General features: G+C 37.1%; 2 protein-coding genes across 4 annotated transcripts in view; one reads left to right on the top strand and one right to left on the bottom strand.

Moving 5' to 3' along the window:
* Positions 1-7,707, top strand: part of LOC103509976 (sugar transporter ERD6-like 14) — a 9,424-nt gene extending 1,717 nt beyond the window's left edge. For 2 of the 3 annotated variants that reach the window (XM_008474609.3, XM_017444385.2), the window contains 2 exons: positions 5,776-6,551; positions 6,769-7,707. In XM_008474609.3, the coding sequence (XP_008472831.2) occupies positions 5,776-6,551; positions 6,769-7,272 (1,280 nt within the window). In that variant the 3' untranslated portion in view covers positions 7,273-7,707. The other variant, XM_026824159.1, reaches the window with a different exon arrangement.
* Positions 7,708-19,254: 11,547 nt separating this feature from the next.
* Positions 19,255-20,576, bottom strand: LOC113467768. Its single transcript, XM_026824158.1, has 2 exons — positions 20,500-20,576; positions 19,255-20,455 (listed from the first exon to the last, which is right to left on the bottom strand). Exons 1-2 carry the CDS (start codon positions 20,574-20,576, stop codon positions 19,255-19,257), a joined length of 1,278 nt encoding a protein of 425 aa, XP_026679959.1.
* Between the last annotated feature and the right edge of the window lie 1,375 nt (positions 20,577-21,951).

Genomic DNA, 21,951 nt, shown 5'->3' on the forward strand with positions numbered 1-21,951 from the left:
ACTAGCTCTCTGGCCTTGATGACACCTCTTGGTATCCTCTTAATGGGATAGTAAAAAACAGGGAAATGTAGAGGACAGATCTCAAACAGGGTGTCCTCAATTAAATAGAAAAAACAGGGTGTCCTCAATTAAATAGAAAAAACAGGGTGTCATGTCATCAATGATAGAAAAAACTGAAAAATCATCGCCTCTAGAAACTCTAGATGTTTTGAATTATGCTTAAAACGAACGAATGAAAATGATTATGACGATTAAAAAACGAATACTGGACACTGTGGACAGTTATATTTTCCTGGTGATCCATATCCATGCAGGTTCTGTGAATGTAGAGGACAGATCTCAAACAGGGTGTCCTCAATTAAATAGAAAAAACAGGGTGTCATGTCATCAATGATAGAAAAAACTGAAAAATCATCGCCTCTAGAAACTCTAGATGTTTTGAATTATGCTTAAAACGAACGAATGAAAATGATTATGACGATTAAAAAACGAATACTGGACACTGTGGACAGTTATATTTTCCTGGTGATCCATATCCATGTAGGTTCTCTGATAGCAATAAGGTCTGATTTTTCTGTTTGCCTAGAAAGGAAAATTTGGTGTCCGTCTGCAATACTGTGCGGAAGAAACTTGGTAAACTAGGGAAAAGTCTGATATCATACGCGAAAGATTAAATAAAACTAAATCACCAATTTTGCGTCATCTTGAAAAGAAAAATTCAAATCTTAGTTCACCCAGTTTAAAGTTATTAAATAATGGAGTAAATAATTTTATAAAATGTAAAAAAAAAGCGACAGGCAGAAGCATTGGAAACATTTAAAAAAGAACGAGGAACACAGAGAAGAAGAAGGGGATGTAGTTTTTTTTCTTTTGAAATTCATTTAGCTGTGAAATTGCCGTTAGTGATACTGCGAGGCGCTAATGTAAACAAGCGCACCCGTTCCCCCTAGCTCTGATTTTTCAGTTTGCCTAGAAAGGAAAATTTGGTGTCCGTCTGCAAAACTGTGCGGAAGAAACTTGGTAAACTAGGGAAAATTCTGATATCATACGCGATGTACTCGAGAGATTAAAACTAAATCACCGATTTTGCGTCATCTTGAAAAGAAAAATTCAAAGCTTAGTTCACCCAGTTTAAAGTTATTAAATAATGGAGTAAATAATTTTATAAAATATAAAAAAAAAGCGACAGGCAGAAGCATTGGAAACATTTAAAAAAGAACGAGGAACACAGAGAAGAAGAAGGGGATGTAGTTTTTTTCTTTTGAAATTCATTTAGCTGTGAAATTGCCGTTAGTGATACTGCGAGGCGCTAATGTAAACAAGCGCACCCGTTCCCCCTTTTGAACCTTTTTTAAAAACAATAGATTTAGGTAGGTACCAAGAATTCGGATCATTTTTCTAGATAGAATAGAAGGGTATACAAGGGTCATAAATGCGGTAATTTATCTATTACCATTTTGAAAAGTTTGAGACCAAAATTGGACCTGGGACACCAAATTTTAAGGATCGACGTGTCTTGATCCAAGGAACTCAAAATTTCAAAGTTCATGAAAATAGGACCAGGCAATCGCGAATCGCGAGTTATAGCGGAACAAATAAACACATTAACAAACAAACATCTAAATCAAATGCAAAACGGTCGAGTTAAAACATAGACCTTCACTTCGTTCGGTCAATTAATGTAGATACATAGGTAGATAGATAACTAATACTCCTTTACTATTTGGACTTTCACGTTCTGTGTCATGGGATCCACATTAAAACCCCATTTAAAAGTTAACCAAATTTTTTCATTTGTAGCCTTTTTTTTACGAGGTTTGACAGAGGGAACTGTAACTGCTATGGTCTTATCGTCCCGAAATCGAAGAGAGAAGGAAGACAGGATGGGAGGAAAGCCAGCCATTCCGAGAACGAACATTATCCCATCAGGATAAAATCCGCCCCGGGCGGGAATCGAACCCGCGGCCTAGCGCTTAAATTATGTAGATACTCCCTTACTATATGGACTTTCATGGGATCCACATTAAAATCCCATTTAAAAATTAACCAATTTTTTTTCATTTGTAGCCTTTTTAAGGATTACCTTTTTGACAAACGTAGGTACCCTTTGATGGATCTAAGATATAGTGTAGTTATTTTAATGTTATATTATTTTAGACCATAGAAAACGACTAAATTCTACGAACTATCTACCAGCCACACTGTTTTTGCTTCTGTCTTCGGGCTGGCAAGCCTTTTTTAGTATTACCTTTTTGACAAACTTTGGTACCATTTGATGGATGTAAGATATAGTGTAGTTATTTTACTGTTATATTATTTTAGACCATAGAAAATGACTAAGTTCTACGAACTATCTACTAGCCACACTGTTTTCGCTTCTGTCTTCATCTGCATTCTGCATCCACCCCGGAGCGTCCCACTAGTGATTAAACACCAACCTTCATCATAACCTAAATACAAATAACACAGTTCAATAATTAAATTCTTAACTTCAAAGACAAAAATATCGAGTTTGTGTTTTTCCTGTCAGCTTCAGAGGGAGGATGAACCCAAAGGGTTGGCAATAATAAATATGTCCGGGTGTATATTTATGTAAATGTAATAGCAAATAAAAAATTTAAATGTTTCAATATAAGAAGGAGGGGTGGACCTACGGTGTAACGAGCTCCCGAAAATATTATGAGCTACCTATGGTAAAAAAAACTAAAAACTACCCCGATGATAATTATGTGACCATTACAATGATCTCTACTTTACCGACTTCCGACTTCAACTGTCTAAAAGTAGAAGGAAACAAACAGAATGAAAATAATGGAAAGCGAAGGGACAGAAAAATAAAGGAGATAAAGCTTCAAAAAGAATGGCAAGGGGGAAAATAGGGAGACAGCAAAAGAAAGAAAAGAAAATGTATCATGTGCAAAATGGTGGAAATTTCGTTATGATTCCGTGTCCTTATGAAATGTAATATAGAAAAAATATTCCGAAGAAAATGGGAAGAAAGTTCAAGATGGAAGACGAGGCGAGGAAGATAATATTATATGAAATAAGAAAATTGTCAAGACAGAGGGGGAACTCTTAGGAAACATTGGGAGTTGGAACAGGATTCAAGAAATAATTGAATTAAGCTTGTAAAATGCGGGTTATAAGTTATAATTTTCTTACGAAAGAAGTAACATTGGGGAATATTTTCTCGAAAAGTAGAGAGGGAAGGCGGCTTTTTCTCTTCGCAGTTTATTCTCTGTAAAATTTCTCATAGAGAACGAGTGTTTTGTTTCCATTCCATTTTTTAAATCGTTCAATTTTCGGTGGGTAATACCGTAGGCACCTAGAACTATTACTATCTACTGGTGGTTCAATAAACTGCAAAAGTGATTCGGAAAAAAGATATTCTACAGGGACCCTAGAAGAGGCCCTTGGGAGTCCAAAAAATGAGCAATAAAATTGTCCTTTAGGTCTTAAAATGGTCAAACATGTTCGTCAAATTTCATCCAAATCGGACAAACCATTCAGAAATTACAGCAAAACAAAGTATTTCTGACTCATCGTTCCCCCTTTCCTGATCTCTTTTCCCGATTTTGTGGCTGTCATCTTTTTTATCCATCTCTCCGTTGAAAACATCTGTTTTATTTGTTTTTTATTATATCGATATCATTTATTAATACACTTTCTACAGCTTTTTGTCAACCGACTGTTATTTTTAGGGTGGCTGTCTTTGATGAAGTTATTGAAGACGCGTTCTTGAATCCTTTTGACGGGATCTTTGAACCGTAACAGTTGATCTCATACTTTGGTAGCTGACTAGCTTGTCTATGGTCAAACCATTCAGTAACCAAAAGACTCACATAAGTATGATGTCATTTTGGCCAAAAAAAAAAAAAAAAAAAAAAAACCAGTTGTTTTTTGTTTGACTTTCTGTGGCTTATGCGTTATTCCTCGTGACAAAAATTTGCGCACCGCCATTTTCGTGATCCTGGTAAAAGACCTTAATACAGTGACGAAGGTATCATAGCGTCGCGGCACCTAGTTTGGATAAGTCCCGTTTCGTATGGGGACACGACCGACCGACAGACCGATCGACCCGAGGTGACAGGACACCGACGCGGCGCAATACCGAATGTAGTCCGTCGTCCCTGTATACCTTTTACTCGTTACTATTGGTAATAATAAAAGGAGGACTCAAAAAGATGATGTTCCTACAGCGCGAACCCTAGGAGGCCCTTGGGAGTCCAAAAACATGAGCAATAAAATTGTTCCTTTTAGGTGTGTTAAAAAGGGTGCAAACATGTCGTCAAAATTTGTCATCCAAATCGGACAAACCATTCAGAAATTACAGCAAAACAAAGTATTCTGGGACTCATCCATGCAAATCCCCAGACGGCCCCTGTAACAAAAACCAAACACTAAGATGTGTCACCAAACACACACATGTGTGTGTCTCTGTCCGCGGAATATTTGGTTCGGATTCATGTTTCCAGGTCTCGGATTTCAGGATAATGTGTTCGCACAGTTCGACCAAAATTCCGCAGAGCTCTATTTCCAGGTCTCCGTGACACAGTGGTTTCGTGTCGGTCAAGTGTTGACACCATTTGGATCGTGTTTTGTGATGATTGTCGAATGAACATGTGAATTTTTTCCACCAAAATTAACCACAGGCTTGTGTTTTCACCCACAGCTGATCAATATATAAAGTTGCCACTGGAAACAGATGATCGACAAATACCAGCTGAGACAAATTCTGGCAGCTTTTTCGAGTAAAGTGGGCCTTTTACAACTGGAACATGATTCTTTGACTGGGCCACTCACACATCAAGGTATCAGGTTGAGCTGACAAGCGGACCTGTTCAGAAACGTACCTGTCAGGCCTACCTGATAGTGAGTGTTCGACCTTACGACGCAACGTCGCGTGGTACGATATCTCCACTCCAGGTACGAGTATATGACTCATTAAACGGAAAATTGGATAACGCTATGTCCAAACTTGAGGTATACCTAAAACAGGCTTGTCCAACCCGCGGCCGGCGGGCCGGCATGCGGCCCCGCGAGCTCATTTTTGCGGCGCCCGCGAAGGCCCGCCTAAAAAAATTGAACGAAAATGGGAAAATAACAGTAAATATACTAAATAAAATAAATAATGCATGTATAAAATTTTCAAATTTATAAAAATTATCCCAGTTTTACCTTACACATTTCATAGTTAGTTTCTAATTCTAGGTACCCATCAATTGTAATTACATTACACCAGGCCATCCCCCCCCCCGTGAGTTGAGTTTTTGCGGCCCGCCAACTCTCTACCTTGGTCTCTTGCGGCCCTCGGGTGCCCTAAGGTTGGACAACCCTGACCTAAAAGCATTACCAAGGGAGGCGTAGAGACCAGAGAGTACTCAGTGTAATTTGATCGTCAGAAATAGCATCTATCACACGTTTACAAACCGTACCGTAATGATTTTGATGGGTGTACAATGTACATTGTACAATTTTCTCTACAAAATGTACAGGTAGGTGGCGGTATTCGTATTTGATAAGCCCATGGCTTTGACCTTGGTCCTCAAGTGTGTTGTGGCGCATGTCATGTCATCAGGTTGATAATAAACTAATTACATTTTATTAGAGCAACACACTTGAAATGATAATCCATATAACGTGAAAATCATATAAAATACATTAGAGCACTCACATTTTGTTTTTATTGATAGCTAAATAATAGATATCGATATGATTGTACCTAATCATAATCACTGAGCGGTATTGACATTATTTATCTTTCTTCTGTTACAGCCGGTCTAAGTATCCTGACAGTTGGGTGTTTCATGGGATGGACGTCCCCAACCTTGGAAAAGTTAGACCTGAACAAAAACCAGAAATCTCTCCTGGCTTCAATTCACGAAATCGGGCACTTGATTAGTCCTATACCTGTTGGACTCTCTATTGACAGACATGGAAGACTGCCTTGCCTGATCCTGTCCGGGGTTCTGACATCCATAGGGTGGATCATTGTTATCCTGACCCGAGATCTGTACCATCTCTACTTTGCCAGGTTCCTGTTTGGTATTACCATGGGAATTACCTTCACCGTGGTACCAACCTATGTCGGGGAGATCCTGGACACTAACATCCGAGGTGTCTGCTTCACACTCCTCCCACTATTCCTCAACTCTGGACACTTGGTGGAATTCGTCCTGGGACCTCTACTAACCTACGAAACATTTGCCTATCTGAACTTGGTCGTACCCATTGTCTTTCTCCTCTCTTGTTTCTTCTTGTTTGAATCTCCTTATTATTACATTTACATCAACAACGATCACAAAGCTAACACCATCTTCAGTAAGATCAAAGCTTCGTACGATTATAAAGAAATCAAAGAAAAAATCAAAATCGTCAAGTACGATAATTTCAAAAACTTGAAGATCTTGATGACAAAGTGCTTGAATAGAAACTTCATGTGTGTGGTTCTCTTGAATATAGTGCAGAGGTTTTCTGGTATGAGCGCCATGGTTGCGTACTCTCATCATATTTTGCAAAATAACATATACAGTATTGTGTTTAGTTCCTTGGTTTTATTGTTTTCAAGAAATCAAGGAAAACATTAAAATCGTCAAGTACGATAATTTCAAGAACTTGAAGATTTTGATGACAAAGTGCTTGAATAGAAACTTCATGTGTGTGGTTCTCTTGAATATAGTGCAGAGATTTTCTGGTATGAGCGCCATGGTTGCGTACTCTCATCATATTTTGCAGAATAACATGTACAGTATTGTGTTTAGTTCCTTGGTTTTATTGTTTTCATTTGTTAGCACTCTTGTGATTAATAAAATCAGTCACAGGAAACTCCTATTGTATTCCTGTTTCGGATGTTTCCTTAGTCATCTCTTTAGTTGTGTGATCACTTTCCTTCACTACAACGAAGTCGTTCATTTCAAGTATGATTACAACTTCATGTTGTTTACTAGCATTTGTGTCTACGCTAGTATCTATTCTATCGGGTTAGGTCCTATGCCAAATATCTTGCAGGGCGAGATGTTGCCATTAGATCTTCGAGGGATTGGTTCATGTGTTTGTAGCATCGTGTTCACAATGTCCTCTTTCACAGTTACCAACATGTTTCTGAAAATCAATAGCTTATTCGTCAATTTTCTCCTGTATTCTTTGAACTGTTTGTTTGCCTTCGTATTCTTCTATATTTATTTGATCAAAACAGATAATAAGGAGCTCTATGAAATTCATAACAACTTTGATGCGGTCGAAAACAAGAAGGATTTGAAACAACAAGAATGAAACACCAACAGTGAGATTAATGAAATCAATAATAAATTGATTAGGTAGGTACTAGTTTTGACCCTTCCATTTCACTTTGTGATTAAAAAGTAATTATTTTTTATTAATTTATAAACAATTTTCTTCATGAAATTCATCTACCTAGCACTAATCATCAGGATTACAACAAACATACTTCATTTTTTAGAGGAATCTGTCGAAAATCTTCTTGCATTTTCTTTTAATCCTTCAAAAAGTGCGAGTTCATTGTGACCTAGCATCCCATACAATGCTATCAAGTGAAGCAAATAATGCTGTAACAGACTCTAACACCTAAATAGGATTTTAGAAGAACAATTGAACCGTGAGTTAATAAGGAAAGTAAAAAATGCTAATCTTACAAATTTGTAATATTATACATGGAAATAAAAGTGAATTATTTATCGTGTCTATTAATTTTATAAATTGATAATTTGTCACTTGAACACCCCCCAATCTCTCTCCTTCCACTTTCTGAATCAGCGTGAATCATTTCACTCCCGAAGGTCTTTTCCAAGAGGGTGTTCAAACAATAAGTTTTGTTTTTGAAAGAGGCAAACAAAAGAGGTGTGGGAGAAGAAACTGCTTAAGAAGGGATCGTCACCATTGGTAAGTACCGGAAAGCAGTACCTTCAACTAGAAGAGTACTTACATTATACTGATGTCGAAGTACTAGTCATAATACATCAATGGCATCATCTCTGGCTCTATGGTCAGGCGATAAGGGAAAACAAATAATGGCCAGAAAAAAAGACATTATATTTTTTAGTCTCAAATATAATTTTCTTTTCTTTGACCTTCTTTGACAGTTCTCTTTTCATCGAAGATTTTCATCAAAGATTGAAACATTGGATTTATGGAGTAACCTACTAATTCAGAAGGTGAACTACAGCGCGTTCGAATCTTCAAATCTCCAATGTGACTCCAACAAGATCCTACCATTTCATCAAACAAAAATTTCTCACAAACACTTCCATAATAGTAACTAGCAAAGAATTACGCGCTATGTATGATAGTGATGATACGAGTATTGAGATAAATTTGGGTAGCGAAAGTGCTTGATCAATATTATCCAAATATTGGAACGCATCTCCCACATGCGAGTCTAGCAATGGGGAGTGGGGCTTTATTTTTTCAATGGGGGGGCATTATGGTAATATTATGACACTAGGGTGACACTGGAACAAGTAACATTTGGTGTGTTTCCAGCATATCCATTTCTGAGATTTTCTGCTGTGTCAATAAGCACTTGGGTATCATTATGAACTTTGACAATGAGGACTGTGCTTTCTCGAGCTCTCTGGAGATTTCATGCTTTGTTGAGCTGTTCGAAATTGAGATCATCACCGGTTATTACATTTCTTACGAGACGAGAATATGCATAGTGATAGTGCCTACTCGCATGTTGTATTTTTAATTCCTCTGACATTAGTTTGTTGCTGGAAATTTTCAACTTTGAATACTCAGCACTAGGCCGCGGGTTTGATTCCGGCCCGGGTGGATTTTATCGTAAACAGATAAGGTTCGTTCTCGGAACTGCTGACTTTTTCTTATCCTGTCTTTCTTCTCCCTTCGCTTTCGGGACGATAAGACCTTAACAGTTTCAGTTCCCTCTATCAAACTTCTTAAAAAAATCCTACAGAGATCTTTTTCCTGAATTAGTTTTATAGGTCATTGAACTAGGTACTATTAGTGCAACTCGTACAATGCCGGAAATTATAATATGATTATGACACAGGTATGTAGGCACAGGTGGGTATAACATTTTAATTCTCTCCGAGGTAGGTGGTTACTCTGAGAACTCTCGTATAGCTGTCATTACATAGCTTGTTGAAGCTAACACTCGTCACTACATCAATGAAGAACATAGCCACTGAAATGAGTAAAAGCAATGTGCAGTGCTCACGTCTCACAAACTTTTCCATCATCTGTTGTTTGTTGTTCACTCTTTCCCTCTCGGTTAATTGAAACCAATCTGTCGGTATCATCCTCAATCATGTTTCCTGGTGATATTTTGTTGACCATTTTTTTGTTTTCAATGTTAGGGGGAAGATGATCAACTTGTTTGTATTGTCTATTATGATAATTTTGTGTGCAAATGAACAGTTAGAAGACACAAGTGGTTTATTAGTTTATTGTGTGGATAAATTACATTTTGTATCCATTGTGTTGATTTTTCCCTGTTCAATATGAGTTTGCAAGTTGGGGCTTTGAAAGAAGGCTAAAAATTAAAAATTCAAAGAAAATTTGATGTTGGAAAAAAACGCATTTTTTTTTCTGAAATTTCATCCATCTCATTTTTTCAACGCCTTCGAATAATTCTTCCCATTTGAAAATTTCTCTTATCACAATATTCTTATTCGGCGACTTTTTTTTACGTGAATTTCTCGTATTTTCATAATTATATTTTCATTTTTTTAAAAACTTTTTTATGCTCGGAAAACTTTTAAGGATATTAAAAAAAATATCATTTCTTAAAAAGTTCTGTATTCTGAAGATGATGCTGTAAATGGTGATAATGAGAGAGATAGAGAGGGAAGAAGAGCGATTAGCCAGGAATAACCGTATCTATTTTACCTAGATGGCATACTTAATATCTACTTACCTAGACTAAGAAATAAGAAGATAGAAATACCTACATTGTGTATTGATCTTGTGTGAAAATTTCAACCCACAGTTTAAACTTCAGCATTGTAATGTACTTCAGATTAATTACAATATGCATACAAGGGAGGTATCTACATTTAGGATGAAACAAAAAAGGATGATGAAAATTAAGGTTATCATCTTTGTGGAACAGGACTGGAAAGTCCTTTTACCCCCACAGAGTCTAACCAAGGTCGAATATGTAGGACTAAAGAGTAAGAATCCGGGAAATCTCAAACAATGTTGAGAATAAAATTCCATAACTCGACTGGGGTTGAACCACGCCCTCCTGATTATCGGCCGAGTGTCTTGACCACTAAACCACCTAGTTTTTTTCCGTCCGTTCCTCTTCATAATTATTCTCATTCTCTTTCCAATTATAGGTACAAAATAATTTTTGTGTCAGCCTATGAGAAAATCTCAACTTTCCAATCCACAGTGCCGAACCTCAGGACTAAAGAGGGCAAGAAAAAAGTTAATGAAAAAGAAGCAAAATTTTCCAATAAGTTAAATAAAAATACTCATCAAATAAGTTTTTTTTTTTTTTTTTTTTTTCAGCCGCACGACTGCTGTGAACTCGTCGCCGCAGGCGAATCGCAAGCGAAACACTTGATTAATGCTGACTGCGGACACAGTGATGATTACATAGCTTGTTTGAATTTTAAGACATTAGTTTAATACAGAGTAGAGTGGAGAGAAAAGGGCATAGAGCTTGTTGCTCTCAGTTCCAAGTATTCGGTTTGAAGTCGTCTCTTCCGCTTCAATATGCTCTCCTCTCCACTGTGTTTTTAGAGCCAGAGTGGAGCTTGATTAGTGCGGCTCCATTCCCGCCCGAGGCAGATTTCATCATAAACAGATAAAGTTCGTTCTCGGAATGACTGGCTTTCTCCTATCTTGTCTTCCTTCTCTCTTCGCTTTCGGGGCGATAAGACCTTAGCAGTTACAGTTCCCTCTATCAAACCTCTTGAAAAAAAAGGTCCCCTATCCAGATAAACATCCTCAGCAGGTCACCCGGAATGGTCTCTGTTCACCCAGCCTCAAGCTTGGACCTCAAAAACTCGAAAACGTCCAAATAATGCACTTGATGGGACATTCGGAACGAAAAATCTCTCTCCCATTTCTTACCGGATTAACGTTTCTGTCCTTATTTTTCTCTCTTGATATTCTATCTCGTCCTGGTCTCATTTATTCTTTCTCTTTTTTCGTCTCTTTTGTTTTGTGTGAAAAAGGCAGTGTTGCTAACTGAAGAACTTGTTGCTGATTGGAAATTCAAGTGAAGAATATCAGAGGTTCTTTCAGAAAAGTAAGAATTTTCTTGCCAGTCTAGTTAGCTTAGTTGGTAGTGCGTCTGCCTTGTAAGCGCTAGGCCGCGGGTTCGATTCCCGCCCGGGGCTCCTGGTCTCCTTTATCCATTCTCTTTTCTCGTCCCTTTCGTTTTGTGTGAAAACAGTGTTGCTAACTGAAGAACTTGTTGATGATTGGAAATTCAAGAGAAGAATATCAGAGGTTCTTTCAGAAAAGTAAGAATTTTCTTGCCAGCCTAGTTGGCTTAGTTGGTAGTGCGTCTGCCTTGTAAGCGCTAGGCCGCGGGTTCGATTCCCGCCCGAGGCGGATTTTATCCTGCTGGGATAATGTTCGTTCTCGGAACGGCTGGCTTTCTCCTATCCTGTCTTCCTTCTCTCTTTGATTTCGGGACGATAAGACCATAGCAGTTAAAGTTCCCTCTGTCAAACCTCTTAAAAAAAGGAATTTTCGCATGCTTCCAAGAAGAGAATCAAGAAAATTCATTGTCGGACTGCCCTAGGCTAGCCACTCACTTTCAGGTAGACCTGACAGGTACGGCTGAAAAGATCCGTTTGTAAGGTCTACCTTATGGCTGATGAGCACACACACTATCAGGTAGACCTAAAGAATTTTCGCATGCTTCCAAGAAGAGAATCACGAAAATTCATTGACGGACTGTCCTAGGCCAGCCCCTCACTATCAGGTAGACCTGACAGGTACGGCTGAAAAGATCCGTTTGTAAGGTCTACCTTATGGCTGATGAGCACACACACTATCAGGTAGACCTGATCAGGTGTACCTGTTGTCAGGTCTACCTGAGAGTGAGTGGATTTAAACTAGGAATAGGGTAAGTGCACCATTTATTCGCCCACTTAAAAAACGTACCATTTATTGGCCCACCTGCCCACATATATTTTTCTAATTTTTGTTTTTATGACTACAAGTGATGTCAATATGTTTACTAATACTCATTTATGGTGATGTCAATATGTTTACTAATACTCATTTATGGTGATGTCAATATGTTTACTAATATTCATTTATGGTGATGTCAATATGTTTACTAATACTCATTTATAGTGATGTCGATATGTTTACTAATACTCAGACTAGAGAGAAAATAAGAGACATCACATACTTAATCAATGTTGTATACTTAAATCATAGCAAAAATCATGGAATTGTGACCGCCAATCAAAAGAGATTATTTTTCGAGAGTCAAATTATTATTTTGCTACAAGCTGGATAGAGTACACCTTTATCAATCCCAGGATTATTTTGGAGTAATCCAGTTAATTTGCTAATGTGGATCATCATCGTCTAGGTCCCAGAAGATGTCTTTAAAGTTGGGCAACATCATGTTAAACGATAAACGAATCTTTCAGGACCTCCTGACCTGCAAGTAAAAATGTACCTAACAATTGGGTCAATGTACTGAAAAATAAACAAATAAAGCACATTTTAAAGCACTAAAGTACTAAGGATGGCGGATAACGTAAAACCCAGTACAAACATCTCTCGCTAAATTACTGCTCCAATTCCCATGCACCAATAAAGATCGAACCAGATAGCCCCCAACTTACCAATCCGATCATAGCAACGATTCTATGAGCCATCCATCCGATGAAGGAAAAAGTTGTAGGAAAGTTTTCGACGAAGAAATAAATCACGATTTTGAACGAATCGAGCGAAGAATTACGTTAGAAAATCGGAAACATGGTTTAAATTAATTTTATAATAATGTTTCGAACTAAACGGTTGATAATCTGGTAGGAAATGATCTGCGGGATGTCATACTCATTTATGGTGATGTCAATGTGTTTACTAATACTCAGACTAGAGAGAAAATAAGAGACATCGCATACTTAATACTTGTAGGTACTTAAATCATAGCTAAAATCATGGAATTGTGACCGCCAATCAAAAGAGATTATTTTTCGAGGGTCAAATTATTATTTTGCTACAAGCTGGATAGAATACCTACACCTTTATCAATCCCAGGATTATTTTGGAGTAATCCGGTTAATTTGCTTATGTTGATCATCGTCTAGGTCCCAGAAGATGTCTTTAAAGTTGGGCAATATCATGTTAAACGATAAACGAATCTTTCAGGACCTCCTGACCTACAAGTAAAAATGTACCCAACAATTGAGTCAATGTACTGAAAAATAAACAAATAAAGCACATTTTATACCAATACCAAAGTACTAAGGATGGCGGATAACGTAAAACCCAGTACAAACATCTCTCGTTAAATTACTGCTCCGATTCCCATGCACCAATAAAGATCGAACCAGATAGCCCCAACTTACCAATCCGATCATAGCAACGATTCTATGAGCCATCCATCCGATGAAGGAAAAAGTTGTAGGAAAGTTTTCGACGAAGATAATTTTATTTAATGGAGGTGGCATTTTTCTTAGCTCTAATTCAAACGCGGTCAAACTTTCTTGACTTGGCGGGGCGGAGCGCTACCGCGCTCCTTAATGCATAGAATGATTCGCAATACGATTCTATCATACCTTATTAAACCCTAATTGGTGGAGATGTCACATTTACCATAGAAAGATAGAAACCCTCATTAGTGGAGCTGTCATTTGTTTTTCATACACTAATCAAATGTGGCACAGAAATGTTTCCTTGTGTTCCCCCACTTGTTTCTGTCCATAATACATCAACTTTTGTTTGAAAAATTGAAAGAGTAGAACATACAAAAGGCGAAGAAAAGAAACGCTTGACCACTGCACACAAATCCACAATTTTTCCTTCGCACAGAGCTGCGGGATGTGCGATGCATTGAGAGAAGGTAGAGTTGCTGAGAAGAAAATAAAGTACAAACTAGAAACAGAGTAGATATAGCTTTGGGGGCCTCACAAACTCACAATGATTCTTTTAAACATTTCATTTAAACAAACCCCCGCATGGTTTATAAGAATTTGATGAAATTTGACGACATATTGAACACGCTAAAGGGCATTTTTCAATAGATTATGGAATTGATAAAACCTCTGGAGATCCAATATAGGTAGCCCAAATTTTCGATGGTCAATTTTCAGTGCCACGTTTTGAGATCCCTAGTTCCGAAAAAGTTCTACCCTGTGCTTGAGCCTATTCAATAATTCAATTCAATTCAATTACTTTAACTGTCTGCCCTGTTAACCTACCCTTCTGGGTTACTAATCCGTCGGTTTGACTCCGAACCACTAGAAAAGTTACTAGAACTCTGTATCCTAGAACCTAGAACTCTCTTCTTCACAAACACCAAACTATACAAGCGTTGTCCCGAAGAATAATTAAAAAAGTACAAAGTACAAGACAAGATATAGATCATTCCTTACTCTCGGGAAAAATGTACGAGAACACTGGAGAGGTTCAATACCTCCCAGAAACCAGAACTGTAGTCGTGGTTGATTGGGTTGCCAGATAACAAACTATCAATTTATTGAGCAGCCCTAGCGGACAATACCAGAAGCCGTGTTAGACCCTGACACGAGAGGAGTCAGGAAATTTGAATAGACACTTCTCAGTATAACGTGTTATTGTTGTCTGATAGGTATGTAAAATCAATATGATATATGTACTAATATGGGTATGTACCTAGACACTTAGGCAATTATCTAAATCTAATCTATGTATGAATATTAGTCTATTGGCTACAAGTTGTAATACATGTGGTAGAACTTGGACAACAACCCCTAGAGAAGGAAATTCAGGTGGGTAGAGGTGCTTTTACGCTATAGTTAGGCGGATTTCACATCTAGACTGCAACTTGTAGTATACGGCAGTTTTCATGTTGATGGCTACATAGTCTTATGGGCCTGTTCACAACTAGTCGTTAGTTTTTTAAAGTGATTTAAGTTCCTTAATGAGTAACAGAAGGAGTCCTTACTTCTTAAATGGAGGTACCGATTGGATCTTTTATTTTATTTATTTATTTTTTGTTCAAACTTTCACGGTTTCCTTTGTTATTACATTGAAATGATGGGGGTCTTTTCTGATGAAATTCCTGTGTGCGGAGTCCAGTATGGAGGACTATTGCACCCTTCCTTTGTTATGAAATGGCAAATTAGTCGCTGATTGAAAATGAAACCCCTTTGCAAAAAGAGACTTTTCAGTCTATGGCTGACAGGCTAAAAAAAAGTACATGCTCGCATTTCGCATTTCTAATAATTGTCACTGTACTCTAAGCACTGCCTTTTTATTCAAGCTGAAGTATTGCCTCCCGCACTGCCTGAAAGTCCTTTCGAAAGGCCCTGCTTTGAATTAAAAAATATTTTCTTTAATTTCATTATCTTCTTGAAAATTAGAAAAAAAAAAGAAGAAAAAATGAATAAACAATAGGAAGAAGAAAAAAATTCAGAGGAAAAAAGAAATGTATAATTGATTTCTTTAAAGTTAATTATTTGATTAAAATTTTACAACGTCAGTACGAAGCATAATGGAAAATTTCAAGAGGAAAATGACAAATGGAAACATTTCAAAATCTATGAGAAAAGAGCTTAAATAATGAAACAGAAGCCTGTTTTATCGACTTAGGACTAGGTGCATTTAAGACTATGGTCTGTTACACTGACTTGGTACTTTATGTTTTTCCTAGGTACCTACCTACTTTATTTTTTGAATCTGTCGATTCAAATGAAAAACCAAATAATCATTATACCTAGGTACGTATTCCGGCAAATTTACCTTTAAAATTTCAAGTACCCTTTACAAATTTCAGTTTGCAAAATGAGCTTTTAGGTATCTTATCTTTTTGAAGCTCGTGCTCAAATGCATTAGATAAAATAATTATACCTACCTACTTATTCCGGCAAATTTACCTTTAAAATTTTAAGTACCCTTTACAAATTTCAGTTTGCAAAATGAGCTTTTAGGTATCTTATCTTTTTAAAGCTCGTGCTCAAATGCACTAGATAAAATAATTATTGTACAAATATTAAACCGTTCATATTCAAATATTCCAATGATATTAAATTTGTTACAAAACAAATGCCGAGTACCGAAAACACAGAATCGAAAACTCAAAAGCTCAGCATATTCAGGAACATTCAAGGTTTTTTTATACCTTCCTATATTTGGAAAATGTTTTTAATACATCTACACACACTCGTGTGTGTTTGTACAAACATCAAACCGTTCATATTCAAATATTCCAATGACATTAAATTTGTTACAAAACAAATGCCGAGTACCGAAAACACAGAATCGAAAACTCAAAAGCTCAGCATACTCAGGAACATTCAAGGTTTTTTTATACCTTCCTATATTTGGAAAATGTTTTTAATACATCTACACACACTCGTGTGTGTGCTCAAAACATTAAAAGTTCATAAGTTATTCATGCGAAATCATTCGCACACATCACCCATCTTGAAAATTAATGATAAAAAACAATCGGGGGATGAAATATTTGTCCCCGAAAAGTTTCCGAGCAATTTTCGAAAATTTCGAACGCACGTTCATAAGTTATTCATGCGAAATCATTCGCACACATCACCCACCTTGAAAATTAATGATAAAAAACAATCGGGGGATGAAATATTTGTCCCCGAAAAGTTTCCGAGCAATTTTCGAAAATTTCGAACGCACAAGAAGCAAAAAAAGATAATTTATTCATATAAGTTATCATGAGGAACTTTGTGGGAGTTTATGTGAAGCTATATCTACAGGGTGTGACAGTCAAGTGCTGATCAAGAACCAACTCTTGAATTAAATACTAGGGAGGTAGTTCAAATACAATTTTTTCGAAAATGAGATTTTAAAATACTTTATTCTCTGTTGTAGGTATTCACAAGTCCTTGAGGTTCTTGACTTTTTCCTGTGGGTCCGAAAATGATATTTTGAAATATGTATGTTGTGGATTGCCCACTGAAATGTATGACGTATTCGCAAGTAGATAAATGAAACACACAAGTCTGAGATATGGATTACACAAAGGATTGTCCTCTCCTCGTCCTGTCACGGTCGCCAGATGTTGTGGATTGCCCACTGAAATGTATGACGTATTCGCAAGTAGATAAATGAAACACACAAGTCTGAGATATGGATTACACAAAGGACTGTTGTTTATTGTACTTTAATAACACATTTAGGGTGGAAAAACTCGGAAAAGCATACTTTACAACAAATTGGGAAAGCTACAGGTTAAAATCTTCAAATTGTGGAAAATTCTCTCAAAAATCTTCAATGTTTACATTGTACTAACCAAACTAAAAACATTTCAAAATCCAAAGAGGCTCGTATGAGCCCGTCCAAGGTGCCTACACACGATCTGTACATTATCAACGTTCGTTGGCGATTTCCAACAATGTACTTTATTCTGTGTTGTTATCACAAGTCCTTGAGGTTCTTGACTTTTTCCTGTGGGTCCAGTTTTTCTTTCGCACTAAAGAGTTCTCCCAAAAATGTAGTTACTTTTTTCGAAAATGAGATTTTAAAATACTTTATTCTCTGTTGTAGGTATTCACAAGTCCTTGAGGTTCTTGACTTTTTCCTGTGGGTCCAGTTTTTCTTTCGCACTAAAGAGTTCTCCCAAAAATGTAGTTACTTTTAAGTCTTATTTATTTATTAATTTTTCAATAAAATTGCTTTCTAATATACCCAATTATTGTTTATGAATGTGATTAATAACTTCTACCTAATATTATTCAATGCAATACAAAATAAAATCAATGTCTAACATTATAACGCTAAGCTCATGTAGGACAACCCTCATATGACCCTGTATCTGGAGTCTGAACCCCTTGTTGAAGTCGCATCCAGACCCCCAACCCCTCCATTTGGGGGACAAGACACATCCCCTAACATTAATTAAAATTAGCCTGTGTATAATTAGTTAAGGAATGCTCGGTGCAATCTCGCCCCCTCCTTACCGTATACTGCAAGTTGCAGTCTAGATGTGAAATCCACCTTAGTCGACCAGTTGATCGACATCGATTGGAACCCGCAACGAGTAGGTATAAAATCAATAATAATTTTGGTGAAATGAAAGACGAAAAAGTTCAGACTGTGGACGTTTTTCAGGTAATATTGGATGTCGATTTTGTATTTTATTTCCAACTTCTTTACTTGTAACGCTTCAGTTTCGTCAATCAATTAGGTTATTAGATTTGTTAGTGCGCTTAGTTTTTCTTTCGCTTAGAGTTCTCCCAAAAATGTAGTTACTTTTAAGTCTTGTTTATTTATTAATTTTTCAATAAAATTGCTTTCTAATATATATACCCAATTATTATTGTTTATGAATGTGATTAATAACTTCTACCTAATATTATTTATTGCAATACAGAATAAAATCAATGTCTAACATTATAACGCTAAGCTCATGTAGGACAACCCTCATATGACCCTGTATCTGGGGTCTGAACCCCTTGTTGATGACTCTGTGTAGGTACATCTGAAAATATTCAGGAGAAAAAATATTTTATGCTTTTTTTCCGACAAAGTACCTAGTAACAAGACTTCCCAGACCTTGATATTTCCGAATCCAGTCCTCAAGATCTCATCATCCCAGTCAGTATTGACGTCATGTGTTGGTTCCTGAGATACACTTGAAGTCCTGAATACCTATCAACTGTCCATCATCCTGTAGCAGCCAAGCAGCTCTCAACCTGATCCAGAACATCACTCCAGCATCGCACACATACTCAACAGCGTGGGTTCGATCCCATTGTAGTGGCGTCGAATTTGTTATGGGGATGGGGAAGGGAACATTTCATATTGGGGTGGACGAGAGGGAGTGACTTCTAATTATTAATGTTGAAAGTGGTAGAGGAGTTCCGGTTACGACACGACAAGAAGAATACCTAGCGTGGGTTCAATCCCATTGTAATGGCGTCGAATTTGCTATGGGGAAGGGAACATTTCATATTTTGGTGGATGAGGGAGTAATTTTGAAAATGGCAGGGAAGTTCCGGTCAAGACACTTGGATGACAAAAAAAAAAAAAAAAAGGGGGTTGAACCCCTTTGTATTGGGTCGGCTTTAACCAAACTTAATTATCAAATTTGTTTCCTTCTTCTATCTAAGTATTAGGTATTTACAGGTCAAGTTTAGTTGGTTTTCTCACATTACGTCCACGTCTTGTAATGTGATTCCGAGGTAATAATATGTTCTCTAAATCACTACGTCTATCAGATACTCTTGTCACTCTAGGTGACACAGGTGGAGTCATTATTGAATGCCTAGGTGGAGACATAACATCAGATAAGTCTGGGACTGAATCAATAATAGGTACAAGTGTTGTGTCAATTTCTGGAGTTACACTTGTATTACTCTCTTCTAACAAAGGAGTCAAATCGTCTGAGCTACACTGAAACTCTAGCGGATAAATTCGTTGTACAGGTCTCGTCAAAACACCAGTGCTGGTTCGCACCTTAACAACTCGTACGTGGCCATCACCACCCTGTATCAATTGTATAATGAGTCCCAATGGCCAGTTGATTCTTTTATTATTATCGTCTCCAACTAGCACTATTTCTCCAAGTCTCAACTCATATTTCTTCTTATTATTCGCAAATAATTGGAGTTGTCCAAGATATTCTAAACGAAATCGTTTACAAAGTTGTCTTTTTAATTCTTGGCTGTGCTTGAGCTTCTTACTCAGATGAGTAGACTTGATAACGTCAAATTCGGGAATACCTACTTCTTCCAAATCATGAAGAAACATACTTGGGCTAATACATGATAAGTCAGACGAATTGTCGGACACGTATGTCAATGGGCGTGAGTTTATTACCGCTTCACACTCACTCAATATCGTACTCAACTCTTCATAATCCACTGATGTACGTCCAAGTATTCTTCTTAATAGGTTCTTTACCAGTCCAATCATGCGCTCCCACCATCCTCCCCACCACGGTGACGAGGGTGGATTAAACCGCCAATCAATCCTTTTGACTGAACTGTAAGTGGCGATCTTTTCCCAATCAATCTCAGCACAAGCATTGTCAAATCCGACCATGTTCGTACCATTATCACTATACATGATAGAAGGTCGGCCTTGTCTACTGGAAAATCTTCTCAAGGCTTGCATAAATCCGTCTGTAGAGAGTGTGGTAACTAACTCAAGTCGTACAGCCCGGTACACCGCGCACGTAAATAAACATACCCATGCTTTCTTTACAGATCCATTGTCAGCTTTAATGTAGAGTGGACCTGCGAAATCAACTCCGGTGACTTCGAATACTTTAGCGTCTCGAACACGGGCTTCAGGCAGTGGTGTAGGCACGACTTCTATTCTCTTTGCGATTAGCCTTTTACAAGTTACGCACGAATTGATTACGGATCTGATGGTTTGTCTACCTCGAAGTATCCAGAATCTCTTTCTGAGTATGGATAGTAATATTTGCCCTCCAGCATGGACTAATAATCTGATAAAATCCGCTCTGGAGTCTCTTTTTCAATTGCAGACCTTGTTGGTGAGTAAAAGTCTAGTTGAGTATGGGTTAAAAAAGGCTTGATGACACCCTACAATGCTCTCGAAAATTTTTTGCCGATTTTTAATAATACCAAAAACGAGTCTGATGAGATAAAATTACCACTCATTCAAAAATTTCTTATGGATAAGATAATAAACACGTACCTACAGCTTCCAGCCCTACACACAACTCCTTATATCTTATATCCAGGTTAAAAGAATCACTCAAAGTCAGCGAAATCAATCTAACCATCACGGCATATATTAATTTTCGAATGTGAATTTCTTGTGAAGTTTTCTCACGGTTTCATTGCGAATATGGGCAACCAGATCGCGAATATTATATTTGACACAAAAATAATATGTATTTGAAAATATAATAATTATCCCCCGGTTTAATCCACATGTTAGATACTGATGGTTGGTTTAATTCTCATGTTAGATGATGATTGTTGGAGATCAAACATTACCTATTCACAAACAGGTATTGTCTGTTTGTTTGATATAATAAGTATCCGTCTCACATGGAAATGCTTCAAGAATCAAGACTCGGTTCTTTGACTAACTTGGCAAGATTTTCATTTGCACTATTAACGTTAACATCAGGTAAAGAACGTATACCTATTAGATATGATAATAGTTTTAAGATTTGTTGTGAGTTTCATTGGATTTGAAAATTACCAAGTGCTAAATGCTGAGCATTCTGAATTATATTTTACGAGTACGTTCTCCAAATACTACTTAAGGTACAAAAGACAACCTATCCACAATCGAAAGAGCATTGTGATTAAATCAGTTTAATTTTCCGAAATGGATTAAAGTTTCCAAAAATACTGTAATGATTGGAGTGTCTAGAACAGAAGACATTTTCATTTTTAATGACAACAGTCTCAACATTAGTGGAAAAGCCTCGTGCGAAATTCAGACAGCATAAAGAAAACCTACAATGATCTTAAAACAGATTATGTCTATTTGTAAGAAAGGTCAAAAAGTTACCTCACTAATATCCGAGAGTGCAATGAACATAAAAACCGAGAATAACAAGAGTAGCCCTCTGCTCAGAAGCATGGAACATGATGGTACGGATACGGATGTCCATAATCATTACATTAGCAGTAACGATATTGTTATTGTACTTCCTAAACATCGTTACAAGACGATGGTCTATTAGAAACACAACAAAAGAAAATGAAGCAAAAGAGAAACCCATCGGAAAAGCACCTTTACGATATTGAAAAAAGTTAATCGAATCGTTGTAAAGAAAAATGGACGATGTATAAAGGGAGAGAGTCTAGGAGAAGATGATAAAAGCAATGA

This window comes from Diaphorina citri, unplaced genomic scaffold, assembly GCF_000475195.1.
Source record: "Diaphorina citri unplaced genomic scaffold, Diaci psyllid genome assembly version 1.1 scaffold548, whole genome shotgun sequence".
Classification (NCBI taxonomy): Eukaryota; Metazoa; Arthropoda; class Insecta; order Hemiptera; family Psyllidae; genus Diaphorina; species Diaphorina citri.

Excerpts from the sequence above, each read along its gene's own strand:
- LOC113467768 (XM_026824158.1), bottom strand. The coding sequence starts at position 20,576 with ATGCTGGAGGGCAAATATTACTATCCATACTCAGAAAGAGATTCTGGA. Across the intron at positions 20,456-20,499 it reads GTAGACAAACCATCAGATCC|AATAGAAGTCGTGCCTACAC; the intron begins GTAATCAATTCG and ends AATCGCAAAGAG.